Raw genomic sequence first — 21,896 nt, 5'->3', positions numbered from 1 at the left:
AATGAACTAATTTCTCATCAAATTCTTCCAAGACCAAATTTTCCGAGCTATGCCATCCACATTAATTGTATAGTTCTATAATTCTACTGTATGTCAATAATTAACTCTATTTTGTTTGCCTCAAAGGAATTTTAGTAGAAACACCTGAGACATGCTTGAATAAAGCATAACTAAGAACTCCATGTAGTCTCCTGAGCTATGAAAGACAAACCTTTGAGCAATAAATTCTTCCTCTGGGTCTTCATACCTGTGCTGTTGGCTGTGAAGCTAAAGCTTCATAAGGTGGAGGGGGATCTAGAGGACAGAACACCTCCACTCCTTTAATCCTGGCACCATATATATGAGGAAGAGAAATCATAATGTCAGCAAACATCCTGCCAAAACACACACATTTACACTGTAAAAGTAGATACAACTCAAACGCAATAAACAATTTGATAAAGGAACAACAACAATTAATTCTAAATAAACTCATTATAGCTTGACCAGAACATCTAATGAAACAACAGCAACATGTGCATTCCCACAGGCATTTCAAGGAAAACTTCAAAAACTTTTTGGCTGCCACCCAAAAATGAAGCCAGTCACCAACAAATCTGTTAAATAATTTGTTAAAGTCGAAGTAACTTTTTTTCTCTATGCTGAAGGATCTAAGGATCTAATTAAAGTTTTTAAAAGCAACCGTGTGTGTGTGTGTGTGTGTATGTGTGTGGGCATGTTTATATGGTTTACGAGGACAATTTTTTAGGTTACAAACTGGTAATTACAAGGGTATTATGCTATAAATGTGGTTTATGAGGACATTTCTAGTGCCCCCATAATTTAAATAGCTTAAAAAAACATACTAAACAATGTTTTAATGAAAATGTAAAAATGCAGAAAGTTTTCTGTGAGGGTTAGGTTTAGGGGTTGTGTTAGGTTTAGAGGATAGAATCTATAGTTTGTACAGTATAAAAATAATTATGTCTATGGAAAGTCCTCATAATGATAGGTAGACCAACGTGTGTGTATGTGTGCGTGTGTGTGTGTGTGTGTGCAGTTTCAAGAGAGCAAAAATACATCTGTGTTGTAGCCTACTTCACTCTCTAAAAGTGTGTAACACTAGTTCTTTAAGCAAGATATGGGTCTGGTGAGTTTAGACCAAGGAGATCTGATCGAGTTGATCATCATTTCATGGAATTATGTGTTGGTCCTGAAAGAATGAGGGCTGTTTGTATGCTACCTGCGAGCTAGGCGTGGGGTGTAAGAGTAGAAGGTGGAGAAATATGAAGGAGGAGGTGCAGGGGCGACAAACTCGTCAGGGTCAGGAAGATGAGTCTGCTCCTCTACATCCTCTTGAACTGGCTGAGCCTCTTCCTACCAAAGAAGATCATAATCAATCGCTGAGAGACAGCAGACACCTCTGAACATCTCACAACATGTCTAAACAGTCTTTATAAACTACGTTGCAAATTGATAAATAATTAAATCTTTGTAAATAAAAAAAAAGGTGTGTTTGTTTGTGTGCAATATAATTCATCTCACCATGCAGGGCCGTCTGGTTGAGAAGATCTGGAGATATCTGAGCGCAGCAGCTACCAGACACACTGCTGTGGCCAGAACATTAAGTGCACACAATGCAAAGAGCACTTTCTGAAAGAGAGAAAACTGTATGACATCCAAATCTACCGATCTCAAACTAAATTAATTTTAACATTAATATAAGTATGCATATACTTATCTCACTCTAAACGGAATAAACAAGGGAAATTGACCAGGAATTGAGGCTGTCTATACTGGAAGTGTTCAAGTGAACATTTTTATTATAGAATTATTAATTATCGCTATTAACGCATTGACCATTAATAAAGTATAAACCAGCATAAACACTGGTCTGAAAAGGGTGGAACCTTTGCAATGTATCGATGTGTTCGCCGGAGTCATTACACTGATGCACACCCCATAAACACACAGCAGCTGTGTCAGTGATTAAATTGTGGGGAAAGGACCACTTTGTAATCTGCACACGCAATCTGTTGTGCAAAACAAGCCCAGGTGGGCCTGTGATAGAAATCAAATACTCTGCAGCTTGTGTAAGGTGCATTTTAATTATCACAGAAGCACATCAAGCCTTAATTACCATGAAAATACAGAATGAGACGTTGTTCGCAAGTGCTTTTCATGCTGCATTTACATTTATGCATTTGGCAGCGTTTTTATCCAAAGCGACTTACAGTGCAATTATTACAGGGACAATACCCCCCAGAGCAACCTGGAGTTAAGTGCCTTGCTCAAAGACACAATGGTGGTGGCCATGGGGATCGAACCAGCGACCTTCTGAACAGTTATGTGCTTTAGTCCACTACACCACCACCAATCCATGCTGAGTTCAAAGCGGTGCTTGACGCTGACATTGACGCTAGGATGCAAATCATGAATGCGGCTTCACGATTGCTGCAGCATAGCGGAATAGCCATAGTCTGTGAAGGATAAGTGTTTAAGAGATTTATTGCCCATTGCACTGAATATGCAACCTATGGTGCGAATAGTTCTTTCAATTAGTCAACGTCCCACTTTAAATTTGCTAAATGCTATGTGTTACTTAAATTGGTGCTATTTTAGTGCATTTCTATCTTTATACTGTGGAGGGCTTTGCTTGAAAAATGTTAATAAAGCATTATTAAAAAAAATATATATTTTGTTTTACTAAAAAGGAAATAAATGCATTTTGACAGGAAAATAAGTGTATATATAGAGTAAAATATCAGCACTTTCAAAAGTTGCGGTTAATTGATTAACTATAAAAACTTTTGCGATTAATCGTGATAAAACAGTTTTAATCAACTGACAGTACAAATAAACCAAATTCATGGCTAAAAAGTTCACACAAATGGTATTTGCCAAGTAAACCATTTTATTTTTAACGGACGGGATAATAATGTTGCTGGAGAACCTCTGCAGAGCATTATTAATAGAAAGGCTTTTGTCAACTTAAGGTGCAACACAACAGATGCTTCCAATGTAGACAGCATCACTGACTATAATGGGAGAGATTTGCTTGTTGAAATCCAGTAAAGCCTAAGCCTCCCCAAATAGTTCAAATGTGGGGGGGGGGGGGGGAAATACCCCATATAAAATGTTTTTCATTTGTTATCTATCATTTGGTGTAGGCAGTTTCATAATATTCCTTTATAGGCCAATCTAGTTATGGGTCTAAACATTGTAATAACTATTTCAATTAATTGGTTCAATTGAACTATTTGATTTAAATAGACAACATGCTGTGTGTTACATAGTAGAAACAAATATGCCCTCGTTAAGTTTAAAAATGCCCCCAAAAACCAATCCCATGGGGCAAATATCACCACTCAATAGCAAAACTGTAATATACTATATACTGCAATAAATTTGGGAGCATGCATACACACACACACACACACCTTGAGCAGGATTCTCATTGTGCTACATGCATGGCCAGCATAGATCTTTACCAACTTCTCTTCTTGGCACTGACTGCTTGGAGTCTCAGCACAACAGTAACAGAGGTCACCATGTTCACTCTGAAACAAACAAACAAACATACAGTATACACTGCATGCCCAATTATTAGGCAAATTGTATTCCTCGGGATTTATGGTTGAACAAACACAATGCTCTCAGTCAATACAAAATGTTAATGAACCTCAAACCTGAACGTTTAACAAAGAAAGAAGTTTTGGAATATTAAGTGTGGACAATTATTTGGCAAAGAATTTCTCACAACTCAATTGTTTATTCTCAATTTTTAGTGTAGGTGCAACAAATAAGTAACACAAAATGACCATTAAATAAAATTTTTGGCCTTAAAATATTCTGTGACCAATATAGCCACCCTTCTTTTCAATAACTGCCAACTTCCATCCATGGAGTCGGTCAGTTTATTGATCTGTTCATGTTCAACGTTCGCTGAAACAGCAACCACAGCCTCCCAAATACTGTTCAAAGAGGTGTATTGTCTTCCCTCACTGTAAATCTCATGTTTGAGAAGGGCCAACAGGATCTCAGTAGGATTTAAGTCAGGTGAGGAAGGGGGCCCCAAGTCATTATTTGGGTATCTTTGAGGCCCTTGCTGGCTAGCCAAGCAGTGGAGAACTTGGATGCATGTGATGGAGCATTGCCCTGCATAAAGATCTTGGCCTTCTTGAATGCTGAGGACTTCTTCCTGTTCCACTGCTTGAAGAAAGTAATTTCCAGAAACTGGCAGTAGGTTTGAGAGTTAGAAAAGGACCAAATACCTCATCCTTAATGATAGAAGCCCATACCATTACCCCTTCTCCACCTTGCTGGCACCTGACTCAATTGGTGCCCTGTGTCCATTATTGATCCATCAATAGTCATCAATAGTCACTCTCATTTCATCTGTCCATAAAACCTTTGAAAAATCTGTCTTCAGGTATTTCTTTGCCCAATCTTGACGCTTGAACTTGTGAATATATTCAGTGGTGGTCGTGTTTCAGCCTTCTTGACCTTGGCCATGTCTCTGAGCACTTGGCACCTTGTACTTCTGGACACTCAAGTTAGGTTGCAGTTCTGGAATATGGTGGCACTGGAGGATAATGGGTTCCTGGTAGCTACACGTTTAATTCTTCAAGTCTTTTGCAGCTAATTTGCGCCTTTTCTTCTCCATGCGTTTTTTTTTGCGCCCCAGTTGACTATTCGCAACAAAACATTTGATTGTCTTGTGGTCACGCTTCAATGGTTTAGCTATTTCATGAGTGTTGCATCTGTCTGAAATGCATTTTACAATATTTGATTTTTCAGAGGTAATGAAGCTGCCTAATAATTATGCACACCTTTATATAAGGTGTTAGTCACTTTCGTCACATCCTCCCTCATTACACAAATACATACCACCTGAAAATTATTTAATCCAACAAGCATTCAAGTTTATATGGTTTGGAGTTGGAAAATGTGCATGGAAATAATGATAAGATCAGAATACTCACTTGCCAAATAAATGGGCATGCAGTGTATTCATTTGCACTCATTTCTCAATAAAACAATGATGATATGATCCATTTAAGCTGAAGTGAGTAACCGTTTCTGTTAAAATAGTTATCCTATACCAGCTTAATATGCAGAAACAACTATATGCCATTTGTAGGTTGATTCCCAAGAGAATTGTCAATATTGTGTGTCTCTGGCACTATTCAAATTTTGCTGTTTGTTTGAGCACCTGACCAGTGACCACCCAACATGGCACTAGATTTTCAGCTTCATCTCATGCCAAAACCCTTACCTCTGGCAAAACCCTGTGGCTTATTGCTATATTAAAGATAATTCAAATCAGTAGATAGAGGAAGGAGTTTCCAGGAACTGTCTATATTTGACACAGTGTTTTGAGAAGTCTGGCACTGTATGTGATAACAGCTCAAATATCACAGATCACCAATATGGCATTTTCATAAGAAGTGGAGATGATGAAAGAGCTTCAGACACTGGAAATGTCAGTAAGCCCAAAACATAACACAAATCCAAGAAAAGCTGGAACCTGACTTTTTCAAACTCTGCATTTCACAGATAGGGCTTCATGCTATATTTCACTGCTCTCTTTGACTTGGACAAACTTTTCAATATCACTTCGCTATGCAGATGGTCTGTACAGATGCGCCTTTTCCATTATGTGTTGATAATCAGTACACCAAGTCATATCAACCTTTGCTAGTTTGTTGATTCATACAATAATTTACATTAACATTTACTCATTTTAATGTATGGTGTTGTAGGTGATTGCCAGGGTGTTAATATGCAGTTACAAAGGTGTTATGATAATGAGCTGTTCTGTGTGAAAGATTGCAATGCATTACCAGTTATTTGACATCTTGATGTTATAAGCTCAATTCTTCTGAAAACAAGTATATAGAAATATGCACAGCACATGTCTAAGTGCACAGATTTCTCACCAGTTGACAGTTAATGGTACTGGAAACCAACTGAGCACCCTGACAGCATAGGATGAATCCTGCCATGTTTAGCAGGATACAGACCACTGACAGCAATACAAACAGATTTACCTGTGTGAGAGATATTATGAGAGTAAATAAGAAAGATGTATACTATTTAGTATTTATATTTCAAAACCATAATATTTAATAATTGACACTGAATGGCAATAGAACGGAGCAGAACGGTCAATAAGGTTGTTTTCATACTGGACATAATTGCTCCCGGCATGTACATGATGGAGAATTAGGAAAATCTGGTGTCATTATGCACACCAGAGTGAAAGACACTTGTGCCTCTGTGCATCGCATGCACTGATAGCCACCGGAAGCCACAATGGTATTCCTCAACTGCCATAGAGCCTCAACGACTGATTGCAGATCCCGCTGCCATTTCACTGTCTCCGACCTCCTTAAGCAACAGTCTCATTTCACACACCTGTGACAATCGTGATTTACTTTTAATTTGCTCGTTATGGATAATACTCGCTCAAAGGGAAAATATATTATGTGAATTGTAACAAATTGTAATGTTCGTAGGAAAAGTTGCAAAATCTGCTTGTTATATGGCTCTCAAGTCTCTGTGAGATGAAACAATTTACGCAAAAGTAACTCAGAACGAACACTTCGATGTTTGCAATAAATATGTCTGAAAATGTCAGAATCTTACCTCAGTTTCAGTTTACCTGTTTACATTCACGTTGATCTGTTCGCCACTGTAGTTTGTTAAAGCTACTTTATTATATAGATATACTCGCTCTGGCTTTCAAGACGCATGAACATTTCCTGACTCTATATAAATAAAAAATTACATGGGTAGGAAGTTTGCTTTGTAGGGCTTTACAGGCAGATTTCAGACATACAAGTGGTGGCTGAATGACTAATGTTTACTTTTTGAAATGAGATATTTTCCTATTAAGTCAATAGGCACACTGGAATGTTTGAGCATACAATATGGTGGCGAATTGGTTTCAATGTAATGACATCATCAGCAATCCAGTTCTATATTTTATAGTAGCTCAGTGGTCACATGTCATAATTCAGCAGATATGCATGTCCGGGAAAAGGCAACTATATCTGATGCGCGCAAACTGTCTATTTTCATGAGACAGCTGGTTGCCAGAACGGTATTTACAGCACTCCTGCCACTCATGGTGCATGTGTGTGTTTTTATGCAACTGATGATGCTGTCATACTTCAATTGGCAAAAACGAATGCGCAATTTATTTTACTTCCTGTGACTCGAGCACAGATTGCTTTCTCAGGGAGCTTTCGCACTGGCAGTTTATTCCAAAACAGAGCACAGTTAGCATGAACAAATGGAAATATGATGCTGTTTTGCGGACCGTGGAACCGAACCTGATACTATCTGTAGGAGGTGGTCTGAGCAAACGGGCCCAGTATGAAAACCACCTCACTCATGCGAACTGTGCCACAGTTCCATTGCAACTGAGCTCAGATCAACTCCTCCAGGTAGTCTTGTGTTCTGTACCATGGTCCACTCCCCAGCCTGCAAAACAGCTTTCATATTACCAATTTTTCAAGGGAACCGTGCTCTGTTTTGGACTAAACTGCCAGTGTGAAACCCCCCACTAAATAAATTAGTCCTAAACTGAATGACTGGTGTGCACATATCCTGTATGAGGGGTCATTTAAAGGTCCCCAAAACCTAATTACTGCTTCTAAACCTACATTGGTAGCCATAGAACGGATTATAGATTATCCTCATTTGTTTGCGGCAATAGAGGATTGCTTTTGTGAACGAGTTAACTAGCTGCGAATTGAACTCAATTGATTGACACTGTAAAATTTAACTATCTACTACAGTTAATTTCAAAGACAAAACTCACATCATATGGTTTGTGTGTATTAAAATAATTACAAATCTCCACTCTCAATATGTACAAGATCTGCCACAAGGTCTACCTTAAAGTAAACAGCCTTAATGACTAGAAATTTAAGATAGTCCTGAGATGCATACCAGCAGCAGCATTGGTCGTTTCCATGTGGTTAGCCCTATAATTCCAGATAGGATGACCTGCAAAAAACAAACACAGCCCATTCAGCAAAGAGGCAAACCCTCACAGACAGATTAACCCATTATTACCCATCAGATGCTGCACACTCTCAAAATGGCCTTCAGCACTTTTAAATCCTGTTTTAATGACTCATCTCACTCAATATGTTGTAGGCAGAGCTGTCTACTGCAAACTCATTCAAATACCAATGTCCATACTTGGCTCTCTTGCATTTCCTCTAAACACTGCCACATCCTGTCAATTACACTGAATGCTGTGAGGCAGCTATAGCATTTTGATAGGAGTTCTTATGTTTAGCAAATTTTTTCAGAGCTGTGAGTGTGGCGAATACCATATTACCATTGAAAAACTTCCATTCTACATTGTTAACTACAGCTGAACTTCCACCCCTGGAAAACAAATACTTGCAGCATGGATACACATGCAATGCTATTGTTTAAAAATCAAAAGTTTAAGTATACTTAACCATGTTTTTTAGTGATTTACTGTATATGCATAACATGGCAGCTAAGATACCATATGTGCCATTTATTTGTAAACAGTATTTTACTAAAGAGTTTTAAAGAGTACTAAAGTGTACAAGACACACACACTTGGCTTAGCTGCAAATAACCCCATACATGAATTTGGAAAATATTAATGAAAATTGCACTTTTGAGGATAACTTGGGCCAGATTATACACAGCAATGAGAGGGTAGTTTCTGAAGATCTGAAAATGTAACGTTTCCCCTTAAAGTTTATTAATATAAAAAGTACAGAAACAGCAAGTTAAAACATCTGAGCTCTTTCCAAGTGGTGACGTGTCCAGGTCAAATATAACAAGAGATTACTGTTAAAAATTAAGTCATTTATGTCACATATTCGCTGTTGTCTTTTTTTGTGCTTTTATGTTGAAGTTCTTGTTTAGTTCCTGTTTCTGTAGTTCTTTGTAGTTTCATTTTATGATTGGTTTTCCCCTGATTGTTTCTCATTCCCTGATGGTTTCCCCAGGTGTTCCTTGTTTTCCCTTGTGTATTTAAGCCCTTGTTTCCCCCAGTCTATTTGTCAGTTCTTGCATGTTTTGTTATGCTCTGTGCTAGGTTCCCTGTGTTTTTCTTTACTCTGAATTGTCTTGTTTATTTTATTAAAGCTGCACTTAGATCCTCATTCTTTGCCTGCCTCCTCACAATTTAAGGGCATCTTGATCCACATATTCCCATGTAATTTGGACAAACATCTGACCTGTAATGGTCAATCATAATTAATATTATAATAATAATGAATTATGTTATAAGACGAGATTCAGATTATGTGATCAAATGGCTATTTGCTGATATTTGTTCACTGGATTTGGTATCAAACCATTTACTAACTGTATATTAATAGTTTACAACCTATTGACAGAACTGATCTTTCATCATAGTGCATTATGGTAACCTACAGTGTCTAATAAATTAGTTGGGAATCTCACTGAATCTCAAATATCTGAGGATTGGAATAGTAGAGGATAATTTAATGTTACATTTTAAGGAAATAGATGAGACAACCGCTAATAAAATCATTTTATCATTAACAAACTCAAAGGCAAAAGATAGTTGGGGAATAAATAGCGAGGTCATTAAAGGATAGTTTAATTACTCCTATAACTTATATTATAAACCAGTCAGTGAAAGAGAGTGTATTCCCTAGAGTTTTAAAACAGCTGTGGTAACTCCATTATTTAAAGCAGGTGATGGATCAGAAGTATGTAATTATAGACCTATCAGTATTCACGCGATAATCTCAAAAGTGTTGGAAAAATTGATTGCTGGGCAGCTTGTAGAGCATCTAAAAAAATGCTAAATTTTTACATCCAATGCAATTTGGTTTTTGCGTGAATTATTCTACAGAAACTGCTTGTTGTTACTTAATAGAAAAAATTAACATTATATTAGATAAAGGCGGGACAGTGGGAGCAGTGTTTTTAGATCTTTGATACAGTTAACCATTCAATACTTCTTACTAAATTATTGAATAACGAAATTACCTTCTAGTGTGTTAAATTGGATAGAATATATTCTGATGGAACGTACTCAGTGTGTTAAGGTTAACAATACATTATCTCAACTCAAATCGTGTAATTTGGGAGTCCCTCAAGGATCAATACTGGGGCCACTGTTATTTAGCCTGTATATAAATGATCTTCCTTCTGTGTGTGATGATGTAGGTATTTTGATGTATGCAGATGATACTGTCATATGCACATGGTAGTAATGCTGATCAAGTAGCAACAATGCTTCACGCAAAAGTTACACTTTGGCTTAAGTCTTCAGATATTACACTGAATACTCAAAAAACTGTAACCATATATTTTAATAAGACGTGTAACCAAGAGCTTTTCCGTATGTTTATGTTGATGGTCAGAAGTTAAACAATGTACAAGAAGTGAAATATTTAGGGGTTATTCTGGTTTGAAATCTTTCTTTTAAAAAACATGTTAAAAAAATGACTAATACATTGAAATATAATATAGCGACGTTTAGACACATTAGAAACTCTCTTACTTATGAGGCATCATGGGTTTATTTGAATGCAATGATATTTTCTCATATTAAATACTGTATTTCTTGTTGGTTGCAAGCAAACAAGATAAATTTAAAGCCCATTATATCACTTTATGAACAGGTTAAAAGTATTAGATAGGAGATCTTTGCAGTATCATCACTGCGGAAAATTAAATGAATACAGGTTATTAAGCTTTGAAAGATTGTTTTTAGTTCATAACATTGCTCCACCCCCTTCAGAACAGATGACAAGGGTTTCTAGATCTACTGCACGGAAAGATTGCAGAATTCCTAAAAGAAATTCAGAATTTGCACAATCTGCCTTTTCATACAAAGCAATTAAAGAATGGAATAAACTACCTGATGATCTTAAAATTTGTTTAGATTTTTATACGTTCTCCAGAAATGTTAAAAATTGGATTTTAGGACTTCAAACTTGTCATCATTAGTTTTGTACAATGTTAGAATTTTTAACATTGTATGTGTGTGTATTTATGTGCATATATTTGCATGTTTTTTGTTTATATTGTTTTATTTACCTGCCCAGGGACTGTAGATGGAAATTAGCTAGTAGCTAAATATGATTAAAGTTTTTGTGCATGATCCCTGACAAATAAATGAATACAATTAAAAATAATGTGCTCATACTTAAAATACACTGAGTGAAAGGTTCAGTGCCACATTGAAAAATATTTTAACCTATCACCTATCAATCATATGTGATGAAGAATCCAGTCATACCTTATAAACGTTTTATTTTACATGGAGAGGGTCCACACATAGGAGCCTCCATGTTAGAATCACATGACCAGCCGAATACTGCTCGCTTTAATCTCAGTAACCGTTATTTGACACTTTCAGTCATAATACTAGCATTTAAAAATAATGTTTTCACTCCGTAGCAACTGAAAGGGATTTCGTTCCAGTTTTCGGTAACATTCTGCTAAATATTTAGTTTGTTTTGTTTTCGTTCTTTGAACCATTTTTAGTCCCTGGTCTGGATCAGTCTGACAGCATTAGGTTACACCAACAAAACTAATTTTAAGGGTTAGATCCTGCAGTTTCTTAAATGATCAATTTCAGGTTACCACTTTTTAAACTCTACATTGGAATCACATCAAGACAATTGCATGGCACTGTATCTTAAGAATAAAGTGTAGATCACAAAACAATTCTCAACTGTACCTGTTGATTTGGAATGGGTGAATAAGAAACTGTTAGATTGATACACTGAGATATCAATTAGATAGACCGATGCCATCAGGCTACTATTGCAGGCCTGTTCTAGCAAACTAAAGTAACTCTGATTATGGCCGATCAGTAATCTCGAGTAATATAATACTCACAGAAGATCCGGCCCAAAACGGACAGGAGTTTCTAATAGGGGGCGAGTTGCTAAGGGACAGAGCCCCGAAAGAGAGCGCCACCATGGAGCAGCCGAGAACCAGCTGCAGCAAGCCGAGCGAGAGCAGAGGGCGAGCGGGCAGCAGCGCCGGGATGATCCGCGTCTGAGATCCAGACATACGGGATGATGGCAGGACGGACACACAGCGGCCACGACTTCTGTAAGGTGCGTCCCCAAACTGATGGGCCAACGCCGCCCCCGATAAACGACAACAAGATCCAGGCAGAACTACGGGCAGAGACATTAGAGACGCACAAGCAGCCAAACAACAATATTAAACGAGCATAGTGGCGTTCCCTCATTTTACTCAGTATCTTTCAAAGCGACGAGTATTTCTTTCAACTGTCCGTTTGCTGCTACTTCCATGTTCCTGTCGAGTTAGTTGACTATTGGTTTTAAAATAACTGGATTCTGTTACCTGCTGCTCGGGTTTGGTTTCACATTTTTTGGGGCAGAGAGGCGGGGGAGGGTGTGCGTGGGAATAGGCCACACACCCGGGACTCTGTACCGCTAATGTGAAGAAGTGTGAAATCTTAACGTAATAGTGCATTTGTGGTAAACAGTATTATTATTCACAGTGAATTGTGGTAAGAGGAGATATTATATCGAGTAGTATGTAATGCTGAATGTATCGTATTGCTGGATATTAGAAAAAGCTCTTTTAGCAGATAGCCTATTAAATTTTTTTCCCTGCCGATTGAAGAACCCCCCTCCCTCATCTAACATTACCAGGCTGGGTGACCAGGGACGACCTAACCTGGTTGGCTGTTAGCCCAGCCTGGTCAGATAGCTGGTTTGAGAGAGTTTTGGTGCACTTTTTAGACTTTAAACCACCTTAGACTGTCGTCGAAAATGTTGAATATTCTTTCACTCTTTGCAAGAATCAGGGTCAGGGGTTCCAGATGCCAAAAGTTAAAGTTTATTGAGCAACCAATAAACCTGAGAAGACAGCTGTCCGTTCTGGCTTCACTGTTCCACGCTTCCAGCTTTATACACTTCTGCTATCTCTTCTGAGTCCATAAATCGCTCAACCTGGTTATCTGCAACCAATAGATTTGCCTCTTACATCATTTCAGCTCCACCATTATTTCTTAGACCAGCTGACTTCTTTCTAATGGTGGAAACCTAGCAACCTATCTAATTTTTAAAAATAACATTTATTTTTAGAAAGTGTACATTTCAAACAAACAAAATAATGTAATAATAACACAATTAGTCGTCTTGTCTTTAACCATAATGAGCTTCTTGCTCAATGACTATGCTGCGCATCATGAGTGTCTGCTTTTGCTCTGTATGTTGGCTGAGCATGTTCCACACATGTGCTTTTCTCATTACATTTGGTTATGTCACATGTACCAATCTCTATTATTTCTGTGATTAATATTGAAAATATACCATAAGACCAGACCTGCCAACCATTTTAGGCTGTATTTTATTGTATTTTTTTTACTAAGGAATAAAATGTAACACATTTTAGCATATGACATCTCAGTCATTAGCATATGACATCTCAGTTAAGTATGTAACCTTGGTTCCTTGAGATGAGGGGAACGAGACATTGCGTCACTAAGCTGATGCATGTGGGAAGTGCCCTTTAACACGACCAAGTTGAAACCTCTCTTCAATAAAGGCAATTGTAATATTGGCTATGGTGTTTAAGCCCCACCCTTTTAGGCATGAATCTGTCCGCTATAAAAGCGGGTACGCAAACACCATTCCTCAGAATTATCTGACTGAGTGACAACGAGTGGATCACTCGCACCTCAAAGAACTCTGAGTCTTGTAGTGCAGCCAGTTTACGCAATCTCGTTCCCCTCGTCTCAGGGAACCGAGCTTATGTACATAACCGAGATGTTCTCTTATGACTCAGTACACTTGACATTGTGTCACTAAGCTGACACATATGGGTAACAGAGTCCCATCACAGCGCAATACACAACATAAACATCCTGTGAGGAAACATGACACCGCAGTCCCACGTGATGTGGTCAATGACCCTCATGGTATATATATATATATATATATATATATATATATATATATATATATATATATATACAGTATATATATATATTATAAGTTTATTTATAATGAAGTGCCTGTAACTTTGGGAACACAATGGTCCAAATGAAAGTGACTGTGTAAAGTGACAGGGAGCCTGTGCTTAATAAGAGGGGCATAAGTATATATTTGGCCAATAAAATAACAAGCGCTCTAGACAGAGAGGACTTGTTTTGAGAGAGACGTTATATCTAGGTTGTAAAACCTTGCAAATCTGTTTTGAGAATACCATCCTGCTACAAAACATATGTCTTGTAAGGACACACAGTTCGTCCATGCCCATGAAGAGGCCACGCCTCTAATTGAGTGTACTTTAGCGCCAATTGGGCAATTTGCACCCTGCGACTGGTAAACCAAGGTTATTGTATCAATGATCCAGTGAGAAATTCTTTGCTTGGATATGGACATTCCTTTCGTGCTTTCTCTATAGTACACAAAGAGTTGGTCAGACAGTCTGTACCAGCATGTGCGCTCAATGTATGTGTGTAGCACTCGCAAAAGACATATCAAATATTCCTCATCTAAATTAAATGGAGGAGGGAAAAAGACTTGAAGGTGAATCACCTGCGCTCTGAAGGGTGTGGTTATAACCTTAGGCACATAGCATTTTCCGGGTTTGACAGTGGTTTTGAAAGACCCAAACCAAACTCCAGACATTAATTGTCAACTAACAGTGCTTGAAAATCACCAACCCATGTTACTAAGGCCAAAGACACGCAAGTCAAAATAGTCCAGAGGCTCGAAGGGAGGCCAGTAAAGGCATCTTGTGGATGGAGCTCTAGCCTGCAATATGGTGTTCATAACTGACCGAGCCAATTCTGGCTCATCCGCTGTGCTCCGTTCAAAGGCCACGCGTGTAGGCTTTGCAGCTCTGTGCCTTGTGCTTGAGAGAGAAGATCTTTCTTCTGCAGTATTTCCCATGGAGGCCTGGCCAGTTTTTCTACCATTTCCAGAAACCACTGGTTTCAAGAACTGATTGGGCCATTTCAGCTCAATTAACAGAACTGTTTCCATGTCCACTCGGACTTTGCTGATGACAGAATGAAGGAGGCACAACGGGGGAAAAGAATACTTGCGTTTCGCTGGCCATACATGGGCCAGTGTGTCATGGCGACATAAACTCAGCAAAAAAAGAAACCTCCTCTCATTTTCAACTGCTTTTATTTTCAGCAAACTTAACATGTGTAAATATTTGTATGAACATAAAAATATTCAACAACTAAGACATAAACTGAACAAGTTTCACAAACGTGTGACTAACAGAAATGGAATAATGTGTCCCTGAACAAAGGGGTGTCAAAATCAAAAGTAACAGTCAGTATCTGGTGTGGCCACCAGCTGGATTAAGTACTGCAGTGCATCTCCTTGCAGATGTTACTCCACTCATCCACCAAGGCACTTGCAAGTTCCTGGACATTTTTGGGGGGAATGGCCCTAGCCCTCACCCTCCGATCCAACAGGTCCAAGATGTGCTCAATGGGATTGAGATCCGAGCTCTTCGCTGGCCTTGGCAGAACACAGACACTCCTGTCTTGCAGGAAATCACTCACATAACGAGCAGTATGGCATTGTCATGCTGGAGGGTCATTTCAGGATGAGCCTGCAGGAAGGGTACCACATGAGGGAGGAGGATGTCTTCCCTGTAACGCACAGCGTTGGAATTGCCTGCTCAGTCCGATGATGCTGTGACACACCGCCCCAAACCATGACGGACCCTCTACCTCCAACTCGATCCGGCTCCAGAGTAAAGGCCTCAGTGTAATCATCACCCCTGGTGAGACAAATCTGTGACTCATCAGTGAAGAGCACTTTTTGCCAGTCCTTTCTAGTCCAGCGAAGGTGGGTTTGTGCCCATAGGCGACGTTGATGCCAGTGATGTCTGGTAAGGACCTGACTTACAACAGGCCCACAAGCCCTCAGTCCAGCCTCTCTCAGCCTATTGCAGACAGTCTGAGCACTGATGGAGGGATTGTGTGTTCCTGGTGTAACTTGGGCAGTTGTTGTTGCCATCCTGTACCCTTCCCGCAGGTCTGATATTCGGATGTACGGATCCTGTGCAGGTGTTGTTACATGTGGTCTGCCATTGCTAGGATGATTAGCTGTCCTTCCTGTCTACCTGTAGCACTGTCTTAGGTCTCACAGTATGGACATTGCAATTTATTGCCCTGGCCACATCTGTAGTCCTCATGCCTCCATGCAGCATGCCTAAGGTACGTTCACACGGATGAGCAGAGACCCTGGGCATCATTTTTTGGTGTTTTTCAGAGTCAGTAGAAAGGTCTCTTTAGTGTCCTAAGTTTTTATGACTGTGACATGAATTGCCTACCATCTGTATGCTGTTAGTGTCTTAACGACCATTCCACAGGTGCATGTTCATTAATTGTTTATTGTTCAATGAACAAGCATGGAAAACTTTGTTTAAACCCTTTACAACAAAGATCTGTAAAGTTATTAGGATTTTTACAAAATTATCTTTAAAATACAGTGTCCTGAAAAAGGGTAGTTTCTTTTTTTTTTGCTGAGGTATATATGCCACTACTGTTGTGTTGTCCGAACGAATCAGAATGTGGTAATTCACAAAATTGGAATGAAAAGCTCTCAAAGCTAGAAAGAGAGCCAGAAGCTCTAGGTGGTTGACATGTCGTTTCGCACCTGTCCTGGTGTCGAAAGTTGGGTGTCCATTACGCACCAACCTGTCCAACCTGTGTTGGATGCATTTGTGGTCAGCACTTTCCTTCTTAAAACTTGACCCAACATAACACCCTGTTGGTAGAAGGCTGGCGCTGTCCATGGTGGTAGAGCAGGCAGACAGTGGTGAATCACTGCAATGTGCATGAAAATGAAATGACATCAGTGCTAATGTTTTTTCTGTTTGAACTGAAACAGACACAGAAGACTGGTCTGTATGTGCTTGTTCATGAGGTGCGCACGCATGAACTACTAAAAGGAGATTTACTGGCTGGGAAAAAGTGTGCTTTTGCCCAATTGACATTAGACCATATATTCCTTATGGCAAAGCAGCAAGTCTCTGTGTTCGCTCAGAAGTGCCTCCGATTGGCTAGTAATAAACAATCGCTGAGTTAATTCAAAACAATGGGGCGATGACACATCGATACATTTCATGAATGTGTGGGGAGCCAGAGACAGACTGAAATGAAGGACTTTAAATTGATACGCAGTTCCCTCAAATACAAATCTAAAACACTGTCTTTAACATGGTGTAATTGGTACATGAAGTACGCGTCCTTCAGATTTATTGACGCAAATCAGTCCTGAGGATGGATGTGCGATAAGATCTGTTTCTGAGTTAACATTTTTAAATAATGGCTGTAAATCCCTCTGTGTGTGTCTCAGTCAGTGGGACAGCAGGCTTATTAATTCATAAGAAAAAACCTCTATTGTATTCTTTGCGATAAGATTATGTATTTCGGCTCGTAACACTGGCGTATCTTTGGGTGGAACCGTGGAAGACAGAAAACGGGGCAGCCGACATGCATATTGGATCGTATAACCATGTTTGATCATTTTTAGCACCCACTCGAATGCCAGTAAGAGATTGCCATGCGTCTGCATGATGGGAGAGAGGGTGGTATTTCATAACATAATATAATGTGCTGCTCACCATTGGGAAGCGGTTGCGCATAATGTGTTTTGTGTCAGGAGCACTTTTGCTGTGTGGGTTTTTTCCCATCTGGGTGGGGCTTGTGCTGAGGCAGCTGGTGTGGGGTTTTTAGCTAGGCGCTGGCCCAAGACCGAGTGGGAGCGAGCCAGTTGCGATGAAGTACTGCACCGTTTTGGTATAAAATGTCTCATAGCCTGTGAGTTTGCTGAGTCGTGACATAGCACTCAGCAAATCTATCCAAAGAGCCTACGAAAAGGCCGGCTGGAGACACCGGAGCATCAAATAGAGCGGCTTTTCCGGTGTCACGCATTTCCGTGAGGGTCAGCCAGATGAAACGATCCAAAAATACCAGGATCCTCAATGACTTGCCAATGGCCTGTTCAGTGACATTCGTTGCTTGCAGCGCTATTTCTGTAGCGGTGTGGAGCTCTTTGAACATCTCTGGATTGTAGCCTTTCTCATCCATTTGTTTGAGGAGCTTAGCTTGGAAAACTTGGAGCACCGTCATCAAGTGCTGAACCAGTTTGGCCTGCTGCTGAGTATGTTTTCCAGCCAGTGCGGACATTGGTCGATATATATAACAGTTAGTTCCGGTCCTCTAATCTGATTGGACGAGAGATGTTCCATGAGCACTGATGGTCTGACACCATCAGCACTCCGATGCTTCACTGTGTGTGTATCACTCCGCTTGTGTTCATGCTGTTCTAAACTAAAGTGTAAGAGTAGTGCATATGTGTTAAGAGTTACTGTATGAGTCTCTTACATGTATTTTTTTATTTTTTGACATTACATATGCTAGCCAGCAGGTGGTGGCAAAAGATAGTTTTTGTGTGTAATATGAGCATTTGGTGATGTGAAGTGAATCCGTCAGTCATTGTTTATATACAACAGTGCTCCGTGATCACTCGTGTTATTACTACACGACTACAGCTAGAAAATAGCTTTAAACTGCTTTAAACGAACTTCTTCAGCATTACGGCTCATCACAGCTGAGAGACACAACAGACAGATTAATTATTCAACTCAAGGAGCGTACCTCTTACTGGAGTTTCCACATTGGAGAAAAAGTACTGTTCAAAATGGCAGAGGACATTGTGGTTTCTATAGTGAAAGACACTTGCGCACCGGCTACCGCAAAATTGGGAGAATTACCCCTGCTTGGACGCTATTTTTCCACAGAGAAAGCTGATCTCCAGAAAGCTGACAGCATCTCTGATTGGGCGTGGCAACAGGTGATCACACACGGTTGTGTGTCTCTCTCTCTCTCATACTCACTCACACACACACACACACAAACACACTCACATCCATCCTTGTTTATCCAGTAACTTGGTAGAAACAGCACAAGCCATGATACTATTCCTGAAATGACATTTTTTTATAACTAACGAATGCTTGGACGCATCATTTGGTTTGATTACCTATGATACTCTTCTTGCGGCCTTGTGCCTGCGGCCGAATCACAGCAGTATTGATGTAGGGCCATATCGCACTCTTGCTCATGTGATATTGCTTAAATTGTGTATACATACACATACACAATAACACAATAGCTTATTAGGATACAAAACTCCTGCCGATGCGCTGCGGGGAATCAGGAAGCTGAAGCTGAAGACACTCTGCATATGCATCAGCTTAGTGACGCAATGTCAAGTGTACTGAGTCGTAAGGGAATTGTAGTTTTGTACAATTCATGCATAAACAAACTCTTTATGTTCATTGGGGATGAATACAAATATACAATAATACAATAAATACAAATTATAATCTTTGATTTTAGATGTCACATTTGCCAAAGACAATATATGAGCACCATTTCTGAATGAACCATTAATATAAAAAGATTTCTTTATATACTCACCCATATACTCAATGAATCTTCTCTCATCATTTACTCACACTCATGCCTTACCCAGGTGTGTATGACTTTCTTTCTTCTGCAGGACAGAAATTAAGATTTTTAGAAGAATATTTCAGCTCTGTAGGTCCATACAATGTACTGTAGTGAATGGTGACCAAAACTTTGAGGTTCCAAAAAGCAAATAAAGTCATCATAAAAGTAATCCATAATACTCTACTGGTCTACTCAAATGTCTTCTGAAGCGATCTAATCTATTTTGGGTGAGAACAGACCAGAATATAACTCCTTTTTCACTATACATCTTGCCATTGCAGTATTTAGGCATGATCATGATTTTTAAGATTGATTACACTTCCTAGTCCTTGACACATGTGCAGAGTGCTAGACTGCACAAGGAAGTGTAAGGAGAATACAGACGTCATTATATATAGTGAAAATGTAGTTACCTTTTGGTCCGTTCTCATCCAAAACCGACTGGATCACTTCAGAAGACATGGATTAAACCACTGGAGTCTAATGGATTACCTTTATGCTGCGTTTATATGCTCTTTGGAGCCTCAAAGTTCTGGTCACCATTCACTTGCATTATATGGACCTACAGAGCTGAGATATTCTGTTAAAACTCTTTGTTTGTGTTATGCATAAGAAAGACAAGGCAGAGGCTATCTGCAAGTGTGAAAAGCACCAAAAAGCATCTTCTTTGCAGTAAGCATATGCTATTTGCACCCTAGTGCAAATAGTGTCAGACACTCATACACCTGTTTAAATACTAACGTAAAGTATAGTGGCATCACGGCAGCATTTTTATTGTGTTTATTTGGAGTCCCACAGACACCCTACACTAACCGCTACCTTACAAAAAATTAACTATGTGTTTTCTACAGTAACCATATTATAAGTATATTTCTAGTAAAATCATAGTAACCACAAAATTAAGCATGGTTACTATTAACTACTATTAAAACATGTTACTTTAGTAACATCATGGTTTATGATTGTTATGATTTGGTGCAAAACACATGGTTACAATATTACTACAGTAAAACCATGGTTAATTTCTTCAACTCCCTGACCTTCACTGTGACAAAGTCACAAAGTAATATAGGAAATATTAAGAGTAGAAACAGGAAAAAAAGAACATCAAGTAGTGAGACCCGGAACTCTAGCATGACAACACAAACACATACCGGACTTCCTTTCTACATCCGCTGAATGTTGGCCGTTCCAATTTCTCATATTCATTTTAATAGAAGTGGCCCATCTCTGCTAAATGGCCTCTGGTCATACACATCTGGGATGGCATGAGGGTGAGTGAATTATGGGAGAAGTTTCATTTAATAATAAATATAGTAATATAATATATAATATTAACAACTTATAACCCAAATGGAAGTATGTTGAATTTGTGTTTCGTGCAAGTACTTTGTTAGTTCATTGTCATATACTGAAGTACGGTAATTATTACTAAAGGAAAAGAACGCGTGTAGCTGTAATTTTGTTATTGTTATACGGTTTACAGGAGTCCACATGATTATGATTGAAGCACTAATTAGAACTGCACATTTTAATGACATGTGTGAACGTAAACAGAGACTATTTAGCAGAGATGGGCCACTTCTATTAAAATGAATGGGAGAAATTGGAACGTCCAACAGTCAGTGGATGTAGAAAGGAAGTCCTGCCTTACATGTAAAAGAGCCAATCACCTTCTAGATACAGACATCGCCCGTCAATCATCTTGTGAATGCGTATGCACATTAGCTATACAAGCCGAGATTTTAGTTATTTATTTTTGCGTAATCTGAGGTATAGAAGCACAATTTATGATACCAGTATTTATATTTCTCAGCTTAACTCCACACACGTGAACTGGCCTCCATTCTTTAGCTGTTGCATACATTACACATTTCTTCTCATTTTAATTTGTATGTATTTGCAAGAGTGTGTGTATGACTGTGTGATTTTATTTTTTTTAAATTAAGTGATTTTTTTTTATAAAGGCTCTGTGTGTTTTTCTCTTGAAGTTCAAATTAGGTAATAAGTAAACCATTACTTCACATTATATGCCCAGAAAAGAACAACTCATTACCAGTCATGACCAGGAGATCCAGAAGAGTGCGCTGGAGTCAAAGAATCAACAGACATAAGAAACTAGGTAATGAGACCACAGACCAGTGTCCAACACTTTTTGGGTTTACACCAAAACTGTAGAATTTGGATTATTGGATCCTGGATGTAGCTGTTTGACTCTATAATGAGAGAAGTGTTTGTTGAAATGTAATTAAGTCCTTGTCTACTGGTCCAGGTCTGTTCTCTGTAGGAGGAGTTGGCTCATGTCTAGTCCAAGGCTGAGAAGGCAATGAGGGGGAGACCTCTCAGCCCAGCTGACGAAGAACTACAGAACGGAAAAAAATTACTTTTAATG

General features: G+C 39.0%; 1 protein-coding gene and 1 long non-coding RNA gene across 4 annotated transcripts in view; one reads left to right on the top strand and one right to left on the bottom strand.

Moving 5' to 3' along the window:
- Positions 1 to 12,387, bottom strand: part of fam189a2 (family with sequence similarity 189 member A2) — a 24,495-nt gene extending 12,108 nt beyond the window's left edge. Inside the window, exons 1-7 of one of the 3 annotated variants that reach the window (XM_052103488.1) lie at positions 11,869 to 12,387; positions 7,942 to 7,998; positions 5,922 to 6,032; positions 3,420 to 3,539; positions 1,525 to 1,632; positions 1,223 to 1,356; positions 248 to 374 (exon numbers count right to left, since the gene is read on the bottom strand). In XM_052103488.1, coding sequence (XP_051959448.1) covers positions 248 to 374; positions 1,223 to 1,356; positions 1,525 to 1,632; positions 3,420 to 3,539; positions 5,922 to 6,032; positions 7,942 to 7,998; positions 11,869 to 12,171 — 960 coding nt within the window. In that variant the 5' untranslated portion in view covers positions 12,172 to 12,387. The remainder of the gene's footprint in view (positions 1 to 247; positions 375 to 1,222; positions 1,357 to 1,524; positions 1,633 to 3,419; positions 3,540 to 5,921; positions 6,033 to 7,941; positions 7,999 to 11,868) is intronic. The other 2 variants (XM_052103497.1, XM_052103505.1) reach the window with 2 other exon arrangements.
- Positions 11,970 to 21,896, top strand: LOC127627218 (uncharacterized). The gene is made up of 3 exons (XR_007968533.1): positions 11,970 to 12,092; positions 21,543 to 21,626; positions 21,777 to 21,896. It is a non-coding gene; the product is annotated as an uncharacterized LOC127627218 (long non-coding RNA).

The sequence above is a fragment of the Xyrauchen texanus genome, chromosome 3 (assembly GCF_025860055.1).
Source record: "Xyrauchen texanus isolate HMW12.3.18 chromosome 3, RBS_HiC_50CHRs, whole genome shotgun sequence".
Taxonomy (NCBI): domain Eukaryota; kingdom Metazoa; phylum Chordata; class Actinopteri; order Cypriniformes; family Catostomidae; genus Xyrauchen; species Xyrauchen texanus.
The sequence above is the reverse complement of the archived record's forward strand: the minus strand, read 5'-3'. Positions and strand labels throughout refer to the sequence as shown.